The sequence below is a fragment of the Panicum virgatum genome, chromosome 5N, assembly GCF_016808335.1.
Source record: "Panicum virgatum strain AP13 chromosome 5N, P.virgatum_v5, whole genome shotgun sequence".
Lineage (NCBI taxonomy): Eukaryota > Viridiplantae > Streptophyta > Magnoliopsida > Poales > Poaceae > Panicum > Panicum virgatum.
In genome coordinates, this window is record NC_053149.1 from 64,432,119 (window position 1) to 64,452,537 (window position 20,419).

The 20,419-nt window shown below is 51.0% G+C and overlaps 3 protein-coding genes across 7 annotated transcripts; 1 reads left to right on the forward strand and 2 right to left on the reverse strand.

Moving 5' to 3' along the window:
• Nucleotides 1-1,005: 1,005 nt before the first annotated feature.
• LOC120675786 (protein starmaker-like) lies at nt 1,006-4,000 on the reverse strand. The gene is made up of 4 exons (XM_039956992.1): nt 3,692-4,000; nt 3,159-3,577; nt 2,757-3,057; nt 1,006-2,450 (listed from the first exon to the last, which is right to left on the reverse strand). Exons 1-4 carry the CDS (start codon nt 3,803-3,805, stop codon nt 1,257-1,259), a joined length of 2,028 nt encoding a protein of 675 aa, XP_039812926.1. The 5' UTR covers nt 3,806-4,000; the 3' UTR covers nt 1,006-1,256.
• Nucleotides 4,001-4,801: 801 nt separating this feature from the next.
• On the reverse strand, nt 4,802-12,716 carry LOC120675787 (protein BUD31 homolog 1-like). 4 transcript variants are annotated; one of them, XM_039956996.1, is made up of 5 exons: nt 12,475-12,714; nt 11,723-11,848; nt 11,441-11,628; nt 11,101-11,137; nt 4,802-5,224 (listed from the first exon to the last, which is right to left on the reverse strand). In XM_039956996.1, the coding sequence occupies exons 2-5, from the start codon at nt 11,814-11,816 to the stop codon at nt 5,214-5,216; spliced, it is 330 nt and encodes a 109-aa protein (XP_039812930.1). In that variant the 5' UTR covers nt 11,817-11,848; nt 12,475-12,714; the 3' UTR covers nt 4,802-5,213. The 4 variants fall into 4 exon arrangements, with proteins under 4 accessions (XP_039812930.1, XP_039812929.1, XP_039812927.1 ...); XM_039956995.1 differs by lacking the exon at nt 11,101-11,137 and having other exon boundaries at nt 12,475-12,550; nt 12,596-12,660; XM_039956994.1 differs by lacking the exon at nt 4,802-5,224 and adding an exon at nt 5,724-6,425 and having other exon boundaries at nt 12,475-12,716.
• Nucleotides 12,717-17,100: 4,384 nt separating this feature from the next.
• On the forward strand, nt 17,101-20,191 carry LOC120673803 (WD repeat-containing protein ATCSA-1-like). 2 transcript variants are annotated; one of them, XR_005674852.1, is made up of 10 exons: nt 17,101-17,519; nt 17,726-17,983; nt 18,084-18,243; nt 18,332-18,507; nt 18,807-19,041; nt 19,191-19,345; nt 19,435-19,524; nt 19,605-19,676; nt 19,828-20,005; nt 20,074-20,191. XR_005674852.1 is itself a non-coding variant. In XM_039954812.1 (9 exons), the coding sequence occupies exons 1-9, from the start codon at nt 17,367-17,369 to the stop codon at nt 19,885-19,887; spliced, it is 1,359 nt and encodes a 452-aa protein (XP_039810746.1). In that variant the 5' UTR covers nt 17,101-17,366; the 3' UTR covers nt 19,888-20,080. The 2 variants fall into 2 exon arrangements, 1 of the variants encoding a protein (XP_039810746.1); XM_039954812.1 differs by having other exon boundaries at nt 19,828-20,080.
• The last annotated feature ends 228 nt before the right edge of the window (nt 20,192-20,419 follow it).

A 20,419-nucleotide genomic window follows, 5' to 3' on the forward strand; every position in this document is an offset into this window, starting at 1 on the left:
ACTGCTGACTCACGTACTCGCATGCCAATGATGGCGCCACATTGGCCTTGTTTGGTTTGTGCTCCAATTGTAGCGCTAGTGAATAGTAATAACTTTGACCGCTAATTACGGTGTCAAACAAAGCCAGTTTACAAAACCAATTTCAGAACCCCTGCGCTAGTGGCCATGAAGAATCTAATGAGGCCTTTGACCGCACGATTAGAGGATGGTTACTGTAGCATCACTGTAGCAAATCATCGATTAATTACCGCCATTAGATCCGTCGCGAAAAGTTACACCCATCCCTAAAAAGATTTTGCAAATAAATTTCATTTAGTGCTTTATACATGCGAGATTCTTTTTTCGGGATGCGTGCGTGCTAGTTTCCTAGCATACCCAAACAAGGCCATTGCTTGAAATGCAAGCACCCAATAATCCAGGCGGCCGCGCTTTTCCTGAGGTCAAACCGGTGGCCTGGCCGCTTCCCCGGGCACGCCATCAGCAGAAACAGGCCACACCGGCCGCTCCGGCGCTCCCAAAGTCGCAAACGCCCCGACGCTGGCGAGCGGCACCGGCACGCCCCGCCGGCCGGCGCCCGCACCCGCACGCGCCACGCACGGAACGGACTGTGCGCGACAGGTGGGTGGTGACTTTGAGGCAGGACGCGGTGGTCGCGATGACCGATGATGGCGGCTGGCGTCGGTGGCGGCACACATGATTTTCCGAGCATCGTCCACAATGGAGAGAGGAAATGAAGGAACAAATATACTGTTTGGCACTGTAAACACATTGTAGACAGTAAATATGTGAGGGGGCGTAGGAAACGAGGAGAATGAGGAGCAAATTTGCTCTTGCCGTTGTGGATAGCCTCATGATGGTGGGCAGGACAAAAAGGTCAGTGAGGCTGCTCGAGGAGGCGAGCAGCGTACTCATCATGAACGGCGCTTTCTGCGACACTGCAGTGCCGTGCCGCAAAACCGGAGACCGCAGACCAATTCGGCGAAAGGAGGTGACGCACTAGCCAGGTGGGGTGCAAAGTTACCTTCGCTGATCCTCAAGTACCTTTCCACAACATTGCAGTTGCTGAGGTCTCCACTACTACAATTCTCAGTGCTTCTGCTTGCAAGCAGAGAAGTGCTGTGGTATGCTGTACTACAGTCTACGTTACTGCAGTCTGCAGAACACACTTCTATACTGCTTTACCGAACCACAGCCACACAATGGCACAAATGCTAACAAACGAAGACATCAACAAAAGGACATGGTATAGCTACAGCTTACAACATCCACCTATTGGATATGGTGTAATCGATACCACGCTGCATGAACAAATCTGCACTCCCAAGATACCCTGCTCTCCTCAGATCTCGCTCATGTCCTGGAATTCCAGGAAGGGGAGGAGCACACCCAACTGTAAAATCTGGGGTGGGAATGTTGCACCTACCAGGAGTAGGCACCGGGAGAAGCGCAGGAGTCTGAAGATCACAGCGCTGCTTTGCTGAAAACCCTGACCCATCTCCCGAAACAGATGGAACTGATGTCCCGGCACCATAAGAAGCAGGAGGATTGCTGAAAATGCTGGTGGCAAGTAGAGCCGCTGCCCCCAAACTAAACCCTGAACCGCAGGCATTACCTGAGAACATCTTCTCATCCACTGGAAATGAGTCTGTTGGCAACCGGAATAAACCGGGAGTGCCGACAGGGATCTTCGTGTAATCCTCGATCTCCTTGCGGCAATCGTCTCCTGGAGCGGGAAGCGCCAAAATCTCTGCTTGTGAAATGGCAGCGCCGTCCAACTCCGGTGGCCAATCCAACCTTTCATGGTAATCCTCTGGTGCCGGGAGCGCCAGTATCTCCTGACGAGCTGGGCTTGAGCTGCTGAGGTTTTCTCCATACGAGTTATCGTCATCGTTGGCCGGCAGGTCGTCGTAGTCTTTGTGATCGTCCCCCGGTGCCGGGAGCGCCAAGGTCACCTGGCTGGGAGGAACCGGCTTGCTCAGCTTGGCGCTTAGGGATATCCTGGCACGTTGAAGCGCCTGCAGGACACTCTCTATATCCGCAATGTTGCTTGACGCCGGTCGATACGGCTGCGTGTCAGCTTGGCTGTCTGTGTTGTCATGGAACTGCGACGAGCTCCAGTCTGATGGTGCTTTGGTGGCGCAGCGCTCGGCGTTCGAATTGTAGCCTGAATCGCCGTCTGAGATTAGGTCTCCGCGGTCTTCATCTTGCTTAGTGACAGTGGAGCTTTCCTGTGCTGAAATGGAGGAGGTTGGCGCACGACCGTGATCAGGCTCGTTGCCTGCTTCACGCCGCTGGGAACCGGTTTCTTGTGATGCGTTTTGGGGCGATTTTGAAAAGGAACCATCCGGCAGACATTGAGCAGATGGGTTGGTGGTGGTGGGGAGGTCCTTTTTACTTGATTTAGACTTTGCATCTGTCTGATATGTCTTATTCTTGACCTCCACACCAACCTGAAATTTGTAAAAAGTACATTTTTTCAGATAAGAAAAACAAAAGTAAATTGAGCAAAACTGTAAGCTTCGCCTAATCAAATGCCCAATTCTGAACCATTGCAGTGCTAAGCTCTGCAGCATTTTTGACACAACTAGGCACCAAGCATGTACAGATGAGAAATGGGAAGAATCGATGCCTCAAAAACATGTACGTTTTACAACGGCGCACATATATAGTATAATTACACTCTACTGTAGCAGCAACCAAGAGCAACAATAAACCATAAATTCAGTAGTACAAAATTAATATTTTCAGTTGCGTACCTTATTTGCATTCCTGTTCTCGTTGTACCGTTTCTCCCACTCCCTTTGAGCTTTCTCCTCTTCCTCGTACTGTCCTATCAGCTCTGCCTGCCTCTCCAGCACCCTCTCCATCTCCCCATCCTTCTCATACCTGATCACGTACTGGCCACCTCCTCCATCCCCTGAACTCTGCTCATCTCCAACCACCTCGCCGTTCACGTCCGCCTGGCCATCGTCCGTGACGTCCGACCCATCTTGCCGCCGCTTCTGACTCCCTGCGCCGCTACCGTCATCTTCCGGTGCCGCGGATCTGCTGCCATTGCTGATCAGAAGCGCACGTTTGTCAGGTAAAGAGATAAGAACGAATACTGACAAGGATGGCATATGGAATTTGACGTTGGCTCCATTGTAAGGCAGAAGCACCTCAGCTCTATCCGCCGCTTGTTCTTGCGGCACGACTGCCCCATCCGGTACTTGGGCGAGGAATCGGAGGAGGAGAGCAAGTAGAAGTAGCTCCTCCGCCTCTCCTTGTGCTTGAGCTGCGTGGCCTTGTGCGGGCTCACGCTGCGGCCTTTCCACGACAGCCCGCCGGCGGGCTGGGCCGTCCCGGACAGCGCGTCCTCCGCCTCGCACTTCGCCGCCGCCTGCTCCTCCTCCCCCGGGGCGCGGGCCGTGTCGCCGCGGCTCCTGGCGTCGCCCTCCTGGTCGGAGTCCGAGTCGTCGTCCGAGAGGTGGCCGCCGAAGCCCTGGGACTCGAGGATGGCGAGGACCTCGTCGGCAGCCCGCTCCGCCTGCCGCCTCTGCGCCGTCACCGCCCGGACCTGCTCCTCCAGCTCCGCGACCTGAACGCAGCAGCGCACACGAATCAATGCCGAATCGCCAATGCCATCCATCAACATCAATGTCCGAACGCGCGACGGCATGGCGACTGGCGCGCGGCCGGAGCCATGACGTACCCTCTTGGCGAGCTCGTCCGCGCGCTCCTTGGCGGCGCGCGACACGGACCGCTCGGAGAGCAGCCGCGCGCGGAGGAAGTCGACGGTCACGGCCGTGGAGTCCGCCACCGCCATCCGCCCGCGCGCACGACGTCGAGCGGAGCTGATGCACCGGTGAGGCTAGCTACCGCCTACCGAAGTCTCTCCGTGGGGAGCGGGGCTCCGCGTAGCACCGCCAGCCACTAGTCCACAACCCGCTCGCTCACATGCCGGCGCGGGCGTCGTGACCGGCTTTGAGCGGCGGCCGCGCCCCGCCTGCCCGCGCATTAAAAAAGGGGAAGCGCTCGGTTTCCTGGGAGGGGAGCGTGCAGCGGCAACGGGCCACCGACACGCGGGTAGTTACACTGACCGGGCCGGCTCGCTCGACATAGGCACGCCGGTCGCACGCACGAGGACCATGGGCGCGTCCCCGCCACGGCGGCGTACGTCGCGCTGCGGCGCCGTCGGTTTCCAAGCGCGATGCCTCACCCACTCGGCGCGGGTCCAGTGTGGCGTGTTGGCATCTTACGGGCTGTACCCCAGGCAGCGGTGGTTGTTTACGTACGGGATGAATCTGTCCAGACGCCAACCACCGGGTGATGTTCCACTTCCACCCAGGGCTGTGGACGGACGGGCACGGGCGGGGGCAAGCACAGCTCGTCGTGTTCGCGCAACGCGACGCGAGGCCAGCCGGAGCCAACGGTTACTACCAACGCCCCAGGCTAGTGGGATGGAACATCCAATCGCAGGGGAACGATCTGCGAGTCGGACGGCACATGACTCCATGAGCAGCTGGTTGGCTGAATGGCTGGCCGCTCGCCCGCACTCGCTTGGAATCTTTGCTTGACTGCCTGTCAGTCAGTGCCAAGCTGACTGATCTTGAGATTACCGTCTGTACTTCGGTAAACATCCCACCGATGCTTCCAGACGACTTCGATAGGCGCCATAATTCATTTGGCGGTAAGCTCGTCCAATATAGAAGTGTCTTCATTCTTCAGCGGCGACGGCACGCGATACACACTTCGCAAGGACAATACAGCTCTGGTAATAGATGACAATGAATAATCCAATTAGCACACTCATTCATATATGTACAGAAAAAAACAAAACAGTAAATCAGCATGGGCTGCATGAGGTGAAATCGTCATAATACATACATACGAAGTCAACAAGTCTGAGCATAACAGAGACATACAAACGTCAAGAAATTAAGCATCCTAGGCTTACAAGTTGCACCAATACATTCATGCGAATCACCTCTATAGGCACCCGCTGCTCTTTATCGGAACATGCTCACGAGAGATCACAAGTGTTAAGGTTGAGATGATGAGTCATGAACCCAACAGCATAACGACAAGATTAGTCACCGCTGGCACAGCCCCTGCAGCCGCAATGGACACATTCGATCACTTGCTCCTCCCTGAGGTGCTTGGGGACTCTGCAGACGCAAGTCGTTGCAAAGTTGTGGTCACGTGTCTGTATGCACCGAAGGCAGCAAAGGCGCTCATAACCTGGCTGCAATAGGTTAAAAGCAAAATGTATCAGTAAGCAATCAAGACATATAGATTAAACATGGATAAAAAATATATTGTACAGGCAGCGGGAAAAAGTGGATCTGTTATAATTTCTTTTAGTTTATACAAAGTAAAAAATGGTAATACCTGATTCAATCAAATATATATCTTTGCAAAATCGCTTAGTATTCCAAATTTACTTAAAACTCATCTAGAACACACTATAACAGCCGGATCATTTCCAAGTCCCAAACAAGATTAAGATCCAACATACAATCTTTGAGGTTTTGATCTACAGCTACCTGCAGTAAAAAATGTTGGGCGCTTTTGACCTTTTAATGTTTTCATGGTGCGAATTCAACCACATTTCTATATGAATCCAATATACGTATTAAATTACTTTTCAATACAAATCTACAAAAGGCTTTATATTTCCAACCTAAAATTTGAAAGCTACCAACAGCCAAAGTTTCAAAGATTTGACTGGATTTTTGCCAAAGGCCAAAGCAGGTACATATGACCAGTGATCAGGAAAAGAATAGCAATAGCTAAATGATGGTGTGACCGGACGGAGTATTTAACTTCAGTCAACCATTTCCAGACACTTTTAGTTCACCCTAAAGGTTAAAAAAACATTTTCAGACACCACTATGAAAATTATGGGGGACTCAAAAGAACATACTGGATGCCTGATAGATTCATTTTCAGTCAACTAAGTAGAACAGACCTATTTTAACTGGTAAAATTCAAGATCTCCAATTTCCAACATAAACAAAAACCAATTGACTGGACTGCAAGCTGCAGGACAGTAATAGTCATAATATTCAATTTCCAACATAAATGAAAATCAATAGGTTAAGGTGTAAGACTTAATCTGCAGCTGTCCCTTTTCTGATTTTGGTCAAGGAAGTCTGCAGTTTGCTAGCAGCCTTTGTTGACTTATGGCTCTAGGCCACTAATGTTCAGATAGTGATAGAAGTTATTAGCCATAACTGGTAGCACCTTAGAGTAGGTAGCAATGGTGTATAAATATGAATGCAATGCAATGAGAAAAGACAATTCATTCTTGCCACATTCTAGTGTTCAGCTCTCAGCCAGCGCAGAGAGCAGACAGCATAGTGTATGTGTGTGTGCAGAAGAGCTCAGCTCTTCTTCTACCTTGGAGCCAAAGAGAGGGAGAGGAAGGTGACCAGGTTGCTTACCTGGCCCATGATTGCAGGGACCAACAAGTGGCATCAGAGCCGTACGGTGTCGTTCTAGCCCAGCGGCTGAACGATGGCTGGCGAAAACTCCCCGGCATCCAGTGCAGGCGACAAGGGGAAGGATGTCTCGGAGGTTGTGATCAGGACGGTGCGGGAGACGAGCTCGCGGGACTGGCCGCAGCTCACTCGCACCAACTATGGCGAGTGGGTGGTGCTGATGAAGTGGCGGCTCAAGGCGCGCAAGCTCTGGACGGCCGTGGAAGTCGGCACCAAAGAAGAGGATGAAGACGTCCAGGCCATGGACGCACTGCTGTCATCCACGCCACCAGAGTTCCACGAGGCCATCGGCAACAAGAAGACGGCGAAGGAGGCGTGGGACATGCTGGCTTCATTCCGAGTTGGCTCGGATCGAGCCAAGAGGGCCAAGGCGCAGCAGCTGCGCAGGGACTTCGACGACCTGAAGTTCCGCCACGGCGAGGCTGTGGAGGACTTTGCGCTCCGACTCCAGTCGTTGGCAAGCCAGTTGGCAACGATGGGGAAGAAGTTGGAGGAGGAGGACGTCGTCTGCAAGCTGCTCCGCGCGTGCCCGGCCAAGTACAGCCAGATGGCGGTTACAATCGAGGCCACCTTGGACCTGGATCAGGTCTCGCTCGAGGACGTCGTCGGTCGACTTCGCCTGGCCGAAGGGCGTTCTGATGCGCCACTGGAGCGGAGGCAGGAGAGCGGCAAGTTGCTGCTCACCGAGGAGGAGTGGAACGCGCGCATGAAGCGGCGGACCGGGGAGAACTCCTCAAGCCGCGGCGGGTATGCCGGCGGCAACAAGGCGTGCGGGAATCCGCGCGGGAAGGGGAAAAAGAACTTCGACCCCGATGCCTGCCGCAAGTGCGGCAAGATCGGGCACTGGGCTAAGGAGTGCCCGGAGCGGAAAGAGAAGGAGGCCCACCTAGCTCAAGAAGAGAGCGACGACCACGCGCTGTTGATGGTGCAGTACTGCGCGCTGAAGGATGGCGAAGCAGAGGAGGCGGACACGGAGCAGAGGACTGCACCGCAGCCCGTCAACCTTGACGAGCCAGAGGCGCGGGTGTTGCTGGGCGCGGTCGGCGACGAGCTGGAGCAGAGGTGGTACCTGGACTCTGGGGCCAGCAACCACATGACGGGGAGCAAGGCCGCCTTCTCTGACCTCGACGAAACCAAGACCGGGACGGTCAAGTTCGGCGATGGCTCGCGGGTCATCATCCGCGGGCAGGGCACGGTCCTCTTCAGGTGCCGCAACGGCGAGCACCGTGCACTCCAGGAAGTGTATTACATTCCCCAGCTGCGCTCAAACATTGTGAGCTTGGGGCAGCTGGATGAGCACGGGTCGGAGGTGCTCGTCAAGGCCGGAGTACTAAGCATCAGGGACCGGGAACGGCGTCTTCTCGCCAAGGTAACACGTTCCCGTAACCGGCTTTATCTCCTGGATTTGAAGGTGGAGCAGCCGGTGTGTCTCGCGGCGGCGTGCACGGAGGAACCATGGCTGTGGCATGGGAGGTTCGGCCACTTGAGCTTTGAGGCGCTTGGACGCCTGGGCAAGATGGTGATCGGGCTGCCGCAAATCAAGCACGTCGACGAGCTCTGCGACAGCTGCTTGGCCGCGAAGCAGAGGCGTCTGCCGTTCCCAAAGGCGGCCAAGTACCGGGCGCAGGAGGTGCTCCAGCTGGTCCACGGGGACCTGTGCGGGCCCATCACGCCGACGACGCATGGTGGTCGGAGATACTTCATCCTGCTCGTGGACGACTGCAGTCGGTATATGTGGCTGCAGCTCCTGACGAGCAAAGATGAGGCGGCGGAGGCCATCAGGCGCTTCAAGGCGCGGGCAGAGGCGGACTCCGGGAAGAGGCTGCGCGTCCTCAGAACCGACCGTGGCGGCGAGTTCACAGCGGTGGAATTCGCCAGCTACTGCGCAGGAGAGGGAGTGGCGCGTCAACTGATGGCACCATATTCGCCACAGCAGAATGGCGTAGTCGAGCGGCGAAATCAAACCATCGTTGGGATGGCACGCTCGATGATGAAGGCGAAGGCGATGCCGGCGGAATTCTGGGGCGAGGCGGTGAGCACGGCGGTGTTCATCTTGAACCGCTCACCGACCAAGGCCCTGAAGGGGATGACGCCGTATCAGGCGTGGTATGGGCGTAAACCAAACGTCTCGTACCTACGCACGTTCGGCTGCATCGGGCACGTGAAGACCGTCAAGCCAGGCCTTGGGAAGCTTGAAGATCGGAGCACCAAGATGGTGTTCCTGGGCTATGAAGATGGGACGAAGGCTTATCGGCTCTACGACCCAGCCCGGGGGAAGGTGGTGGTGTCCCGGGATGTCATTTTTGACGAGGTGGCGGCATGGAGTTGGAGCACGCCCGCGGCAGGGGAAGCAGAGGGGTCTGGCGGCGGCTTGACGGGCGAATTCGTCGTCGAGCAGCTGGTGATCGAGCGCCGGAGTGGCGCAGAGGAGGCAGCGCAGGAGCAAGAAGCGGAGGCGGTGGAGCCTCCAAGTCCTGGCACGGCGGAGGTTCCGCCAAGTCCTGGCGCGGCGAGTTCAGCGTCCCCAGCCTCCCCTGTTTTTCCAGAACAGGGGACCCCGACAGCGGCGGCGGATCCTTAGTTCGCATCCCCCCCGTCCTCCTACTCGGAGTTCGTGGATGCCTACCACGACGGAGAGGAGCTCCGATTCAGGCGAGTGGACGACGTAATCGGTGATGCAGAGCTGCCGGGGCTGGCCTCGCGTCTCACCGATCCAGAGCTCATGCTCATGAGCGCGGAGGAGCCGGCCACGTTCGCGGTTGCGGAGCGTGACGCGGACTGGCGGAAGGCCATGATGGAGGAGATGCGGTCAATCGAGGACAACCGCACCTGGGAGCTGGTCGATCCGCCGACGGGATGCCGGCCGATTGGCCTGAAATGGGTCTACAAGGTAAAGCGGGACGAGCGCGGCGCCATTGTCAAGCACAAGGCTCGGCTCGTTGCCCGTGGATTTGTGCACCGTGAAGGGATTGATTTCGAGGTGTTCGCACCGGTGGCTCGGATGGAGTCGGTGCGGTTGCTGCTAGCTCTTGCGGCGGCAAAGGACTGGCAGGTCCATCACCTCGACGTCAAATCGGCGTTCTTGAACGGCGACCTGGAGGAGAAGGTCTACGTCAAGCAGGCGCCGGGCTTCGCGGTGCCGGGGGCAGAGCACAAGGTGCTCCGGCTGCGGAAGGCTCTGTATGGGCTGCGCCAAGCTCCCAGGGCGTGGAACGCCAAGCTCGACACCACCATGGGTGAGCTTGGGTTCGCACGCTGCGCCACCGAGCATGCGCTGTACACACGACGACGGGGGAAGGAAGAGCTCATCGTCGGCGTGTACGTGGACGACCTGATCGTCACCGGAGCTCGGGCGCAGGACATTGAAGCGTTCAAATGCGAGATGGCGGCTCGTTTCAAAATGAGCAATCTCGGCGCACTCTCCTACTACCTCGGCATCGAGGTAAAGCAGGGGAGGGACTCCATCAAGCTGGGCCAGCGCGCCTATGCGCTCAAGCTGCTGGAGCAGGCCGGGATGACGGGCTGCAAGCCCATGGCAACGCCAATGGAGGAGCGGATCAAGCTGTCGAAGAACAGCACGGCGGCGAGGGTGGACGCAACGCGTTACCGGAGCATCGTCGGCGGGCTGCGGTGGCTGACGCATACGCGGCCAGACATCACGTTCGCAGTCGGGTATGTGAGCCGTTTCCTCGAAGACCCGCGGGAGGACCACTGGACAGCGGTCAAGCGGGTGCTGCGCTATGTCCAGGGCTCTCTGGACATGGGCGTCGTCTTCCCCAGGCACGGCGGGCTTCAGCTGACGGCATTCAGCGATGCGGACATGACTGGAGATGTGGATGGACGGAAGAGCACCACAGGTGGCTTGGCAGTCACTGAAGCAGAAGGTGGTGGCGCTGTCAACCTGTGAATCGGAGTACATTGCAGCGGCCACCGCGGCGTGCCAAGTCGTTTGGCTGCGCCGGCTGTTGGGTGAGCTCACTGGCGTTGAAGCTCGCCCGCCAGCACTCAAGGTGGACAACCAGCCGGCCATTGCGCTGGCAAAGAACCCCGTCTTTCACGACCGAAGCAAGCATATCGATGTGAAGTTCCATTTTCTTCGGGACTGCGTCGATGGGGGGCACCTTGTCATCAAGTTCGTCGACACCGGACGGCAACTCGCTGACATCCTCACCAAGTCGCTCGGGCGTCTTCGGTTCTCGGAATTGAGGAAGATGATCGGCATGGATGAGGTCCAGGGCTAGCAGCAGGATTAGGAGAAGTAATGTAAGACTTAATCTGCAGCTGTCCCTTTTCTGATTTTGGTCAAGGAAGTCTGCAGTTTGCTAGCAGCCTTTGTTGACTTGCAGCCTTTGTTGACTTATGGCTCTAGGCCACTAATGTTCAGATAGTGATAGAAGTTATTAGCCATAACTGGTAGCACCTTAGAGTAGGTAGCAATGGTGTATAAATATGAATGCAATGCAATGAAAAAAGACAGTTCATTCTTGCCACATTCTAGTGTTCAGCTCTCAGCCAGCGCAGAGAGCAGACAGCAAAGTGTATGTGTGTGCAGAAGAGCTCAGCTCTTCTTCTACCTTGGAGCCAAAGAAAGGGAGAGGAAGGTGACCAGGTTGCTTACCTGGCCCTTGATTGCAGGGACCAACATAAGGTTCATTCTAGTGTACAGAAAAGCCAAGCCATGCATCAGTGGCTACTGCAGTCTATCATGTAAGCTATATAAATCTCACATTTAGAAATGAAGTGTAATAATTTGATATCTATAATGCAATTTTGCATACAAAATATCTATGCATCATTTCCACTAAATAAATCTACCAACTGATTGCAGAACATGAGGAGATTAACATCCCTCCCTCCCACCCTCCCCAAAAAAAGAAGATAATCTATTGTAGCCAAATAACTAACCGAGCAGTAAACAATATACAATACATATGGACCAAGGATACCTACGGACCTACCTTTTTCCACTTCGCAATCAGATTGCGGTCTGCATAACCCTGGTCCAGGCAAAACTCATAAAGCTTCTGTGATATCTCCTTCCTTCTGTAGTAAAGATCATATATGTAGCGGCTCCTTTGATGAGAAATACGGAAAATGGGCCAGAGAGCTTCACACTTCCTCTTCCCATCATGTGGATCATTTTCAGCTGCATGAGCACAAAGTATTAGTACAATTATATGCTCCAAATATCAATTGATTTCAGTAATGAGTGCCTCGAATAAAATAATGTCTGTGCATACCTTCTCTCATTTTGGCATCCAACTCACGGATTGTTGGTTCAATAAGCTCCCATCCTTCCGGATACGAAACACGGCTTGTCTTTATCTTTGGCATGCTGGTTTATGGAATGTCTAGAGAACACAAATCTGAGAAAACATGACCATGGAGTAAGCATAAGGCTCAACATAACACTTGGGTAAGCATACTCTTCAATAAATCTAATCAATACTTTATAAAATCAGCAATGAGCATGGATTCACAGTGTAGAGCTTGAAAGTTAACGCATTGATGAAAGCCAGACGCCATCAGACTAAAACCAGTGTGCTACCTAATACCTCAAGTATGAGATCGAAGGGTTTGACCACTAGGAAACAGTACTGAATGCTACATAGCACAAGAATTAATTGTCCACAATAGAACTGCGCCATGACATAATGCCAATCACGCTCGCTCAGCTCTAATTCACAAAAAACATGACATGTCTTTGTAACCATAACCCATCATAACATGAGGGGTTCCTAAACCTAAAGTCGACGGCATCAGAATCAAGCAGGCGTTCCTAAACCCTAGGTGCGGACTCGACATGGGGCACGCCGGCACGGGGTGTTCCGTCGAACCTCAAAGTTTCTGGAAAATAAACGAATCGGCACAATCCGGATGGATGGATTCATGGATCGATGCAATGGATGAACGTATTGCATCCACCGGATAGATTTCGAAGAACAGAAACAATCTTAAAGGGATCCATCGAAGCGGGCTAGGGTTTCCTTACCAGCGAAAGGGGAAATCAATCCGATTCCAAATGGATCCCACTCCACACCGGGCCACTGGAGGCGAGGATATGGATGTCGAGAAGAAGGGACGAACTCCTGCGAAGCAGCCAAGCAGGCACGCCGCGCGCTTCGGTTTGGCGGAAGGAAGGAGGCGGTCGGGTCGTCAGGGGGAAAGGGGGAAGAAGCCGAGAAGGGGGAAGGCCGGCTTGCTCTGGCCTAATCCCAAGCCCTAGTTTGGGCCGCCCTGATCCAACGAAACGAACTTTTTTTCTTTTTTATATTTTAAAAAATTAAAATTTCAAAAATATATGTCCGTTTTCAAAAATTTCAAAAATATACCCCGGTCGCCCTCCCATAGGGCGACAGGCCCAATGTGTATTTTTTTTTTCAAATTTGCAACGAAGTCCCTGGAGGAAAAAAAAAAGCCCTGTCGCCCGTGGGGGGGCGATAGGGGCCTGTCGCCCGGCCCACGGGCGACCGCCGCTGGGCCCGGCCCACAGTCGCGGCAGGGGGCCTGTCGCCCCCCCCCCCCCCCCCCCCCGCGGGCGACCGGGGTCTCCCCCCATATAAAAGCCACAGCCCTCCCCTTCCCTCCTCATTTGAGCCCGAAAATTCCACCAAAAATCCAGAAAAAAAAAGAGGAGTGAGGAGAAGGAAAGCGGCGAAGCCCTGCCGGATTCAACACTTGTGATCTGCAGGTTAGTACATTTAGTTTAAATATTGTTATATTTAAGTACTACGTATTTAAATATGAGTAATTTAATTTAATTAGTGCTATAGTAGATCCATTTAAGTAGGAGTTCAATGATACTTTAGTTTGTAGTTATGTAGTAGTAAATTAGTTTAGAAAATTAGTTCTACGCATTTATTATTACAATTGCAGTGCTATTAGAGATATGTTTATAAATTAATTATGATTTAGAATAGAATTTGGCATATGCAGTATAGAATTCGAGAGTCATCACGTAGTTATGAATACTTATACATTATAGTTGAATTCCATACTTAGTTTTTACGGATTATTGAATAAGGTAGTGAAGTAAAGAGTATAACTCGATAAGTATTATGTGATATACAGATATGTCGAGCAAAATACAGTTTCAAGTATTTTATGGTGAATACAATGTTATGTATGGGCCAAATGGAGTAGATCTTTCTGCCTTTAAGCGCACATCTAGCGGCATAGATAAACCTCTGGAAAGGAGTTTTGGTTCCATATGTAAGTGGCTGCAGCGTGGGTTCCATGTTGATCCGTTGACACATGTGATCACTGTCCAGTCTCTTGTTAATTGGGAGGTAGAAAGTGAATTATGGGAATTAATGATGATACACAGCACTGATGACTGGCAGAAGTACATGCAAGCAGCTCTAGAGCGTGGGTGGCCTCTGGCCATTCTTGTTCAAATCCGGGATAAGAAACAAAATGAAATCCAACATTGTGCAGATCAAGGAACTCCGAGTATTCGAAGAGAGACCAATTATGTTGAGCAAGATGAGTCAGAAGAGACAGAGAACCAAAACATGGGACCACATGGCCTTGCTGATGAGGGAGAGAGGATACATAGCATTGTGGACGAGATGGAGGCAGAAGACCAAACCGCAATAGAGATGGAAGAATATGAGGACTCATCTGATGACGAGCAGTACTTATTGCCAAAAGAGTGGAAAGAGCATGGTTTTGGCAGTCATATCGCAGAAGATGTACGAAATCAGGAGTGGGAGTACAGAGGGAATGAGGTAGTGCAAGGTGCAACATATCCAAACATTGAAGTCGTAGAAGATGCTGTGAGACTATGGGCAATCTCATTGAAACGAGAATTCAGAGTCGTGAAGTCTGCCAGTAAAGAATATGAGGTGAAGTGTGTGAATGCTGGATGTCCATGGCGAGTACATGCATTCAAGGGAAAATGGAAGTCAAACTGGAAATGTTCCATTGTCACAGAGCACACTTGTTTGCTGTCAGAAGTTATTCCCTCGCATCGCAATATATCATGCGACTTTGTTGCAAAGCAAATGTATGGGTTTATTATGGACAACCTAAATTATGAGCCAAAAATGATTATTCGACACATTGAGCAGACTTACCAGTACACCATCAGTTATTTGAAGGCATGGCGGGCTAAACAAAGGGTGTTCGAGATACGGTTCGGCACATACGAGGCATCATATGATAACCTACCTCGTATGTTATCCCAGGTTGCTGCTAGAAATCCTGGAAGCTTTTATGACACATACATTTTACCAGCCGTGACTAGGGGACAAAGAATTATGCAACGAGCCTTCTTTTGCATAGGTGCTTCTGTTAGAGCATTTCAGTTTTGTCTTCCGGTGATCTGCATTGATGGCACATTTTTGACTGGAAGGTATAAATGTCAGATACTCACCGCAATCGGTGTAGATTGTAACAACCAAATTGTTCCGCTCGCATTTGCATTTATTGAGAATGAGAACATAGACAGTTGGTATTGGTTCCTTGAACGAGTGAAGAATCATGTTGTTGCTGCACGTCCAGATGTGTGCCTTATTAGTGATAGGCATGCAGGTATCCTGCAATCAATACTGAAATTGCAATGTGGAACTGCGACAACGCCTCCATTATGGCCTGATGTCCAAAACAGGTGGTGCATTAGGCATATGGGTGCAAACTTCTATGAACACTTCAAGAACAAGGATCTTAAGAACCTGTTTAAGAGGTTGTGCACCCAAAATCAACAGAGAAAATTCAATGCATTTTGGCAGATGCTTGATCAGTTGAGTGCAGAGCTAGTGAAGGACCACAGGTAATTATGAATGAACTTGGCTCATACATTCGTGTCGATTCTAACGATTCTTCGTGGTCCACTTTGTAGGTTGTCAAGGAGTGGCTTGCCGTGCTCTGATGATTGGCTCACCCAGATCCAGCCGTGGGTGGACCAATGGGAACAGGCAGACGAGCACTTGGTCCATCCAACAGGACCACACACAGATAGCTCCTTTAGGGCTTACCTCACCTGGTACTTACCCCGGACTCGGGCTCGTCTGGTTTTTGTTGACACTCACCCGCAGCCACACCAGGCGAGGCCTCAGGATGGCTATGCCCGGCACCACGTGGAGGCACTAGCTGGCGCGGTGAGTCTCTTGATCATATTTGCATATATATAATCATATTCATAAGATAATTCATGTGTTTGTAACTTTACTGAATTGATGCAGTTTCGCCTTTGCAACATGATGGAGACGGACTGCTCGACTTACCTGACGAGGGTACATGCCGGATCCCCAATGACCCAGTTTGAGCAGATAGAGGCATGGACGAGGCAGCGTGATCAGTTGCGTCAGGTAACGCACAACTTCGGAAGCCGTGTGCAGTACGAAGACAGCCACGGGTCGTCTCAGGCGTCGTCGTCGTTCCCGTGTCCGTCGACCATACACGGGCCGACGTCGCAGTTCTTCCCAAGTACAGATAACGTACATATCTCTTTAAAATTACATCAAGTGCTCCTACATATTTACTAATATCACATACAAGATACGATCCAGCTACTGCGTTCGGCCATACTGGAATGTTTAGAGGGACAACACCAGTTGGCGGACCGTATCCAGGGATGGTACCGGGGCCACAGATACCGGCGTGCACAGGTTAATTTATGTTTTGTATTTCGGTTTCTACATGTCATTACGAAATATACGAGCGTACGCTAACATCCATATTTTTTGCGTAGGATTCTACCCCGATGCGGGCGCCAGACATTCACCTTAGACGACTTCGACAGCTTGAGTCCAGAAGAGCCTGCCGCGCAAGGTGACCTCGATGTCTTGGGGTATTCACAGCTAGGAGGAGCACCACTTGGGATCTCTCAGCAGCAGACACCGCAGCCCCTTGCGCGTCCTGAGCGACAGGTGAGGTCTCCGGATGTTCTCACCTACTCCGAGGGACATGTCCGTGCCCAGCAGAGGGCTAAGAGGGTCCGACGCCCTAGGGGTGGTTAGATGTATATGATGTTTATTTGTAATGAGATAGCTGTGGACCGCTTATTTGTATCCGATGTTTATGATTGTGGTAGGTTACTTGTTATTTGTTTTTATAGATATTATTTATGTGAACTTATTATGTTTGTGGGTTCCATAATACTCGTGAAATAAGGGAAGTTCTTGCGATTTTTTTTTTCGTGATTTAATGAAGGACAAGTAACGTGCGGTAGGAGTTAGCGGCCGAGATCTTGCCGACGATGATGACGAATACACGCTCGAATAGCTCAAAATAGGTCCCTGCAAAAATAAAAGTCCGAGAAAAAAAAGGGGGGGCCTGTCGCCCGTTGGGGGGCGACAGGTCCCCCGCCTTTTTTTTTCTCTCCAGGGACTTCGTTGCAAATTTGAAAAAAAAAATTACACATTGGGCCTGTCGCTCTATGGGAGGGCGACCGGGGTATATTTTTGAAATATTTGAAAACGGACATATATTTTTGAAATTTTAATTTTTAAAAAATATAAAAAAGAAAAAACCGCCTACGAATCTGATACCGGACCTGCTTTCTGGGCCTGCCTTTGTGGGCCCAATGTTGCGAATTCGCTACCGGAGTATCCTAACGTAAAGGCTCAAACTCCGCTTTAGCTGGGCGATGACAACTTCCAACAAGGCTTCTTCCACTCGAGACCTCCTCGAGCACGAGATCGCGTGACTTGCCGCTCGCGTCAATACTTGCCAGTAAAATCCATCGGAATCTGGATCGGGGTATAACTGCCGAATTCAATGGAAGCTTCCGAGAGTAACAGCTGATCCCTTCCACGTCGGTCAGCGCAGCGGCGACCACAACCCACCCGGCCGCGGCGGCCCTCGTCCTGCCGCGGTCGCCGTCGCTGCACGCGCGTCACCGCAGAGGCAGCAGGCACGACCGGGAGCGGGCCGGTTTGGATGTGGCTGGAGAAGGTGAGGGGGAGGGAGCGCGGGGAGCTGCGCGCCCGGAGGTTCGAGGCCGCCGCCCGGGCGCGCCGCGCGGCCTCGCTCGCGCTCTCCAACCGCAAGGAGTTCGCCACCCCGCACCACGGCGCCGTCAACTCGCTACAGGTCCCCCGCTTCTCCTCCCTCGCCTCCCCGCTCGGTTCAATGAGCCGCAGTTAGTTCGTTAACCATTGCCTCCATCCATATGGATTTCCTTGCTGACCTTGTCGAGAAACACATCAAATCTGTAATCAACACCGAATCATGGGCCCTTTGTTACGCTATGAGTAGTCGCTCGCGTTCGCTGGTGTCTAATCTGACAATATGCTCAGGTTGATTTGACAGAGGGGAGATACCTGCTCTCCGGGGCATCGGATGGGTCGGCCGCTGTATTCGATGTGTGGAACGCGACCGAGTACGAAACCGGCTTCATAGCGAAGCACAGGCACATACTGCTTGTGGACAAGCAGCACCAGAATGGCCACAAGTTCGCCATTTCGGCGGCAGTTTGGTATCCTGTGGATACCGGGCTGTTCGTCACAGCATCCTTTGATCAGTACGTCAAAGTTTGGGATACCAATTCGACTCAAGTATGTGCCTGGATTTCTCAGTTACCACAGTCTCTGTTAATCCTGCCTGTTTTGCGATCCTGATGTTCTGAACTTTGTGTGCATCATTTTGTTTTCTCAGGTCGTCATGGATTTTAAGATGCCTGGTAAAGTGTTCACTGCAGCCATGTCTCCAATTGCAACAACGCACATGCTTATCGCTACTGGGAGCGCAGATGTTCAGGTCCGTCTGTGTGACATAGCTTCTGGAGCATTTACCCACACATTGTCCGGTCACCGTGGTTAGTTAGTTTCTTAATGCAAATGTGGTGATGAAAATATTCCTTTTTTGCTTGTATGGTACCTTCTTATCTCCGCCCATCATCTTAGATGGCATCATGTCCTTGGAGTGGTCTGCCTCAAGTGAGTGGGTTTTGATGAGTGGTGGCTGCGACGGGGCAATACGTTTCTGGGACATCAGGAGAGCTGGATGCTTTCGTGTTCTTGATCAATCACAGTCTCAGCTTGGAAGGAGATCTCCTCTTCTTGAAAGCACAACAGAGAATGTATGTTCACTCTCCCCCATTGTTATTGTTTGCTCTTCTATTTGCAATCTTTCTCAAGAGAACCTGACCAGAGTGCTAAAAGAGAGTTATGATATGACCTTCAGATAGTAGTTTACATCCTTTACAAATCTGTCTGTTACACTGGAATTCAATAGCGTACAAGTTTCAGCATATATAGATGGGCCTTAGTGCTCTAAGCATCTAATACTGCAATGTGTTCTGTACTGGACTTGGAGATAATCCAAATAATTAAAAGCAAGGTTTAATCATCAATGCTACTTATTTTTCATCTTAAGCAGGATCACATTGATTCCATAGGACCTTCAACTTCCACAAGGAGCTTACCTCACAAAAGGACCGGAAATTCTAAGAAGAACTCACCAACAATGCGCAAATGTCAAAATCTGATACATGGACATTTGCAACAGAGATTGCATCCTGGTTTATCATCCAGTCAAAACCGTGCAACATCTCATTATGGTGCTGTTACTGGATTACGAACAACTAAAGATGGGATGTACCTACTTAGCTCAGGTATGCGAACTTGAGTTATAATTGTTTTAAAGTGTTGTCTGTTGTTTATCGTTTGTCACTCATTGGCATATTATACCTACAAGGATTAATATGCACTAATATTGTCAGTATAAAAGCTGCTACTAAGACAAGATTATCCTTTCCTTTAGGATCTGATTCTCGTTTAAGACTATGGGACATCGATTCAGGATGCAACACTTTGGTCAATTTTGAAGCTATGCGATTGCAGACTGGCAAGCCGTTGCAATTAGCAGTCACTGATGATCCATCACTTGCATTTGTTCCATGCATGGCAAGCATCAAGGTGTGTTGCTGTCTGTTAGCTTGTCAGTTTAACTCTCAAATAATTTCGGGGTTCACATTTTACTGTTATATATGTATATATATGATTAGGCATACAATTTATGGTCTGGTACGACATTTCGGGCATTCCGGGGTCACTACGAGCTTGTGAATTGCTGCTACTATAGTGAACAGGACCAAGTAAGTTTGCTTGTTAATTATCATATTTTTGGCGTGAATGTTTCAATATCTACTATGTTTCTAAGTGTTCAGGAATGCAGGAACTTTATACTGGCAGCAATGATAGACAAATTCTTGTATGGTCTCCATCAACTCCAGCTTTTACTGAAATGGTATAGTATATATATCATCTGTCACTTGGTGCTCTGTAAGCCCTTTTTGTTGGGTTTGCCTGGCAAGCTCTACTCTCTCACGATTTTAAGGAAAATATGGCTTAAGCTATCTTAGACGAATTGACACTACTTTAAGTCTTAAATTGTACAGGAAGATGATGAGAAGCGGCATGGGCTTTCTGCAGCTGATGAGGATAACTGGAGCGACTGAGAAGGCCAACCTTTTTTCCCCGAAAGCGGAAGGATTGTATTCGTGTATGCTACATTGATGTGACGGATGCCAACAAGTTTGAGGCTGTCAGCTCTTGTTAGCAGCCCGAGGAGGTTGTACATTTGTCAGTTCGTTGAATTATTGGTAAATTTATCTTAAAAAAAGGATAAGGGATTCTCGGGTTGACAAGTTATTCTGCGCTGGAGCCTTGTTCCATACACTTTGAAACGATTGTGCATGATGATACTTCACCCAAAGTGCGGAAAAAAAATTGCTTTGAGGAAATTGGCAGGAGGTTTTTTGACTTCTCAAATGGCCCAGTCAAGAAGGACAGTGCCGCATAACAAAAGCTAGTCTGCTGAGAGAAAACAAGCTCAGAATCCTGGAACTTTCAATAGAGCCACGAGAGAGCTACGCCTGAAACTGAGAATTCCTGGGAAACCAGACACGGTCCCACCGTGTAGCTCAAGAATCACTAGCACTAATAAATGAAATTCCATCAGACCACTAAAATGCTAAACAATCAGCAAGA

Coding starts and splice junctions, on each gene's coding strand:
- LOC120675786 (XM_039956992.1), bottom strand. CDS start 3,805: ATGGCGGTGGCGGACTCCACGGCCGTGACCGTCGACTTCCTCCGCGCG. Junction 3,058..3,158: donor AAGCGGCGGATAGAGCTGAG/GTGCTTCTGCCT, acceptor GCTTCTGATCAG/CAATGGCAGCAGATCCGCGG. Junction 2,451..2,756: donor AGAACAGGAATGCAAATAAG/GTACGCAACTGA, acceptor TACAAATTTCAG/GTTGGTGTGGAGGTCAAGAA.
- LOC120673803 (XM_039954812.1), top strand. CDS start 17,367: ATGTGGCTGGAGAAGGTGAGGGGGAGGGAGCGCGGGGAGCTGCGCGCC. Junction 17,520..17,725: donor GCGCCGTCAACTCGCTACAG/GTCCCCCGCTTC, acceptor CAATATGCTCAG/GTTGATTTGACAGAGGGGAG. Junction 19,525..19,604: donor ACTATAGTGAACAGGACCAA/GTAAGTTTGCTT, acceptor TCAGGAATGCAG/GAACTTTATACTGGCAGCAA.
- LOC120675787 (XM_039956993.1), bottom strand. CDS start 11,816: ATGCCAAAGATAAAGACAAGCCGTGTTTCGTATCCGGAAGGATGGGAG. Junction 11,629..11,722: donor GGATGCCAAAATGAGAGAAG/GTATGCACAGAC, acceptor GTGCTCATGCAG/CTGAAAATGATCCACATGAT. Junction 5,225..11,440: donor TGATTGCGAAGTGGAAAAAG/GTAGGTCCGTAG, acceptor AACCTATTGCAG/CCAGGTTATGAGCGCCTTTG.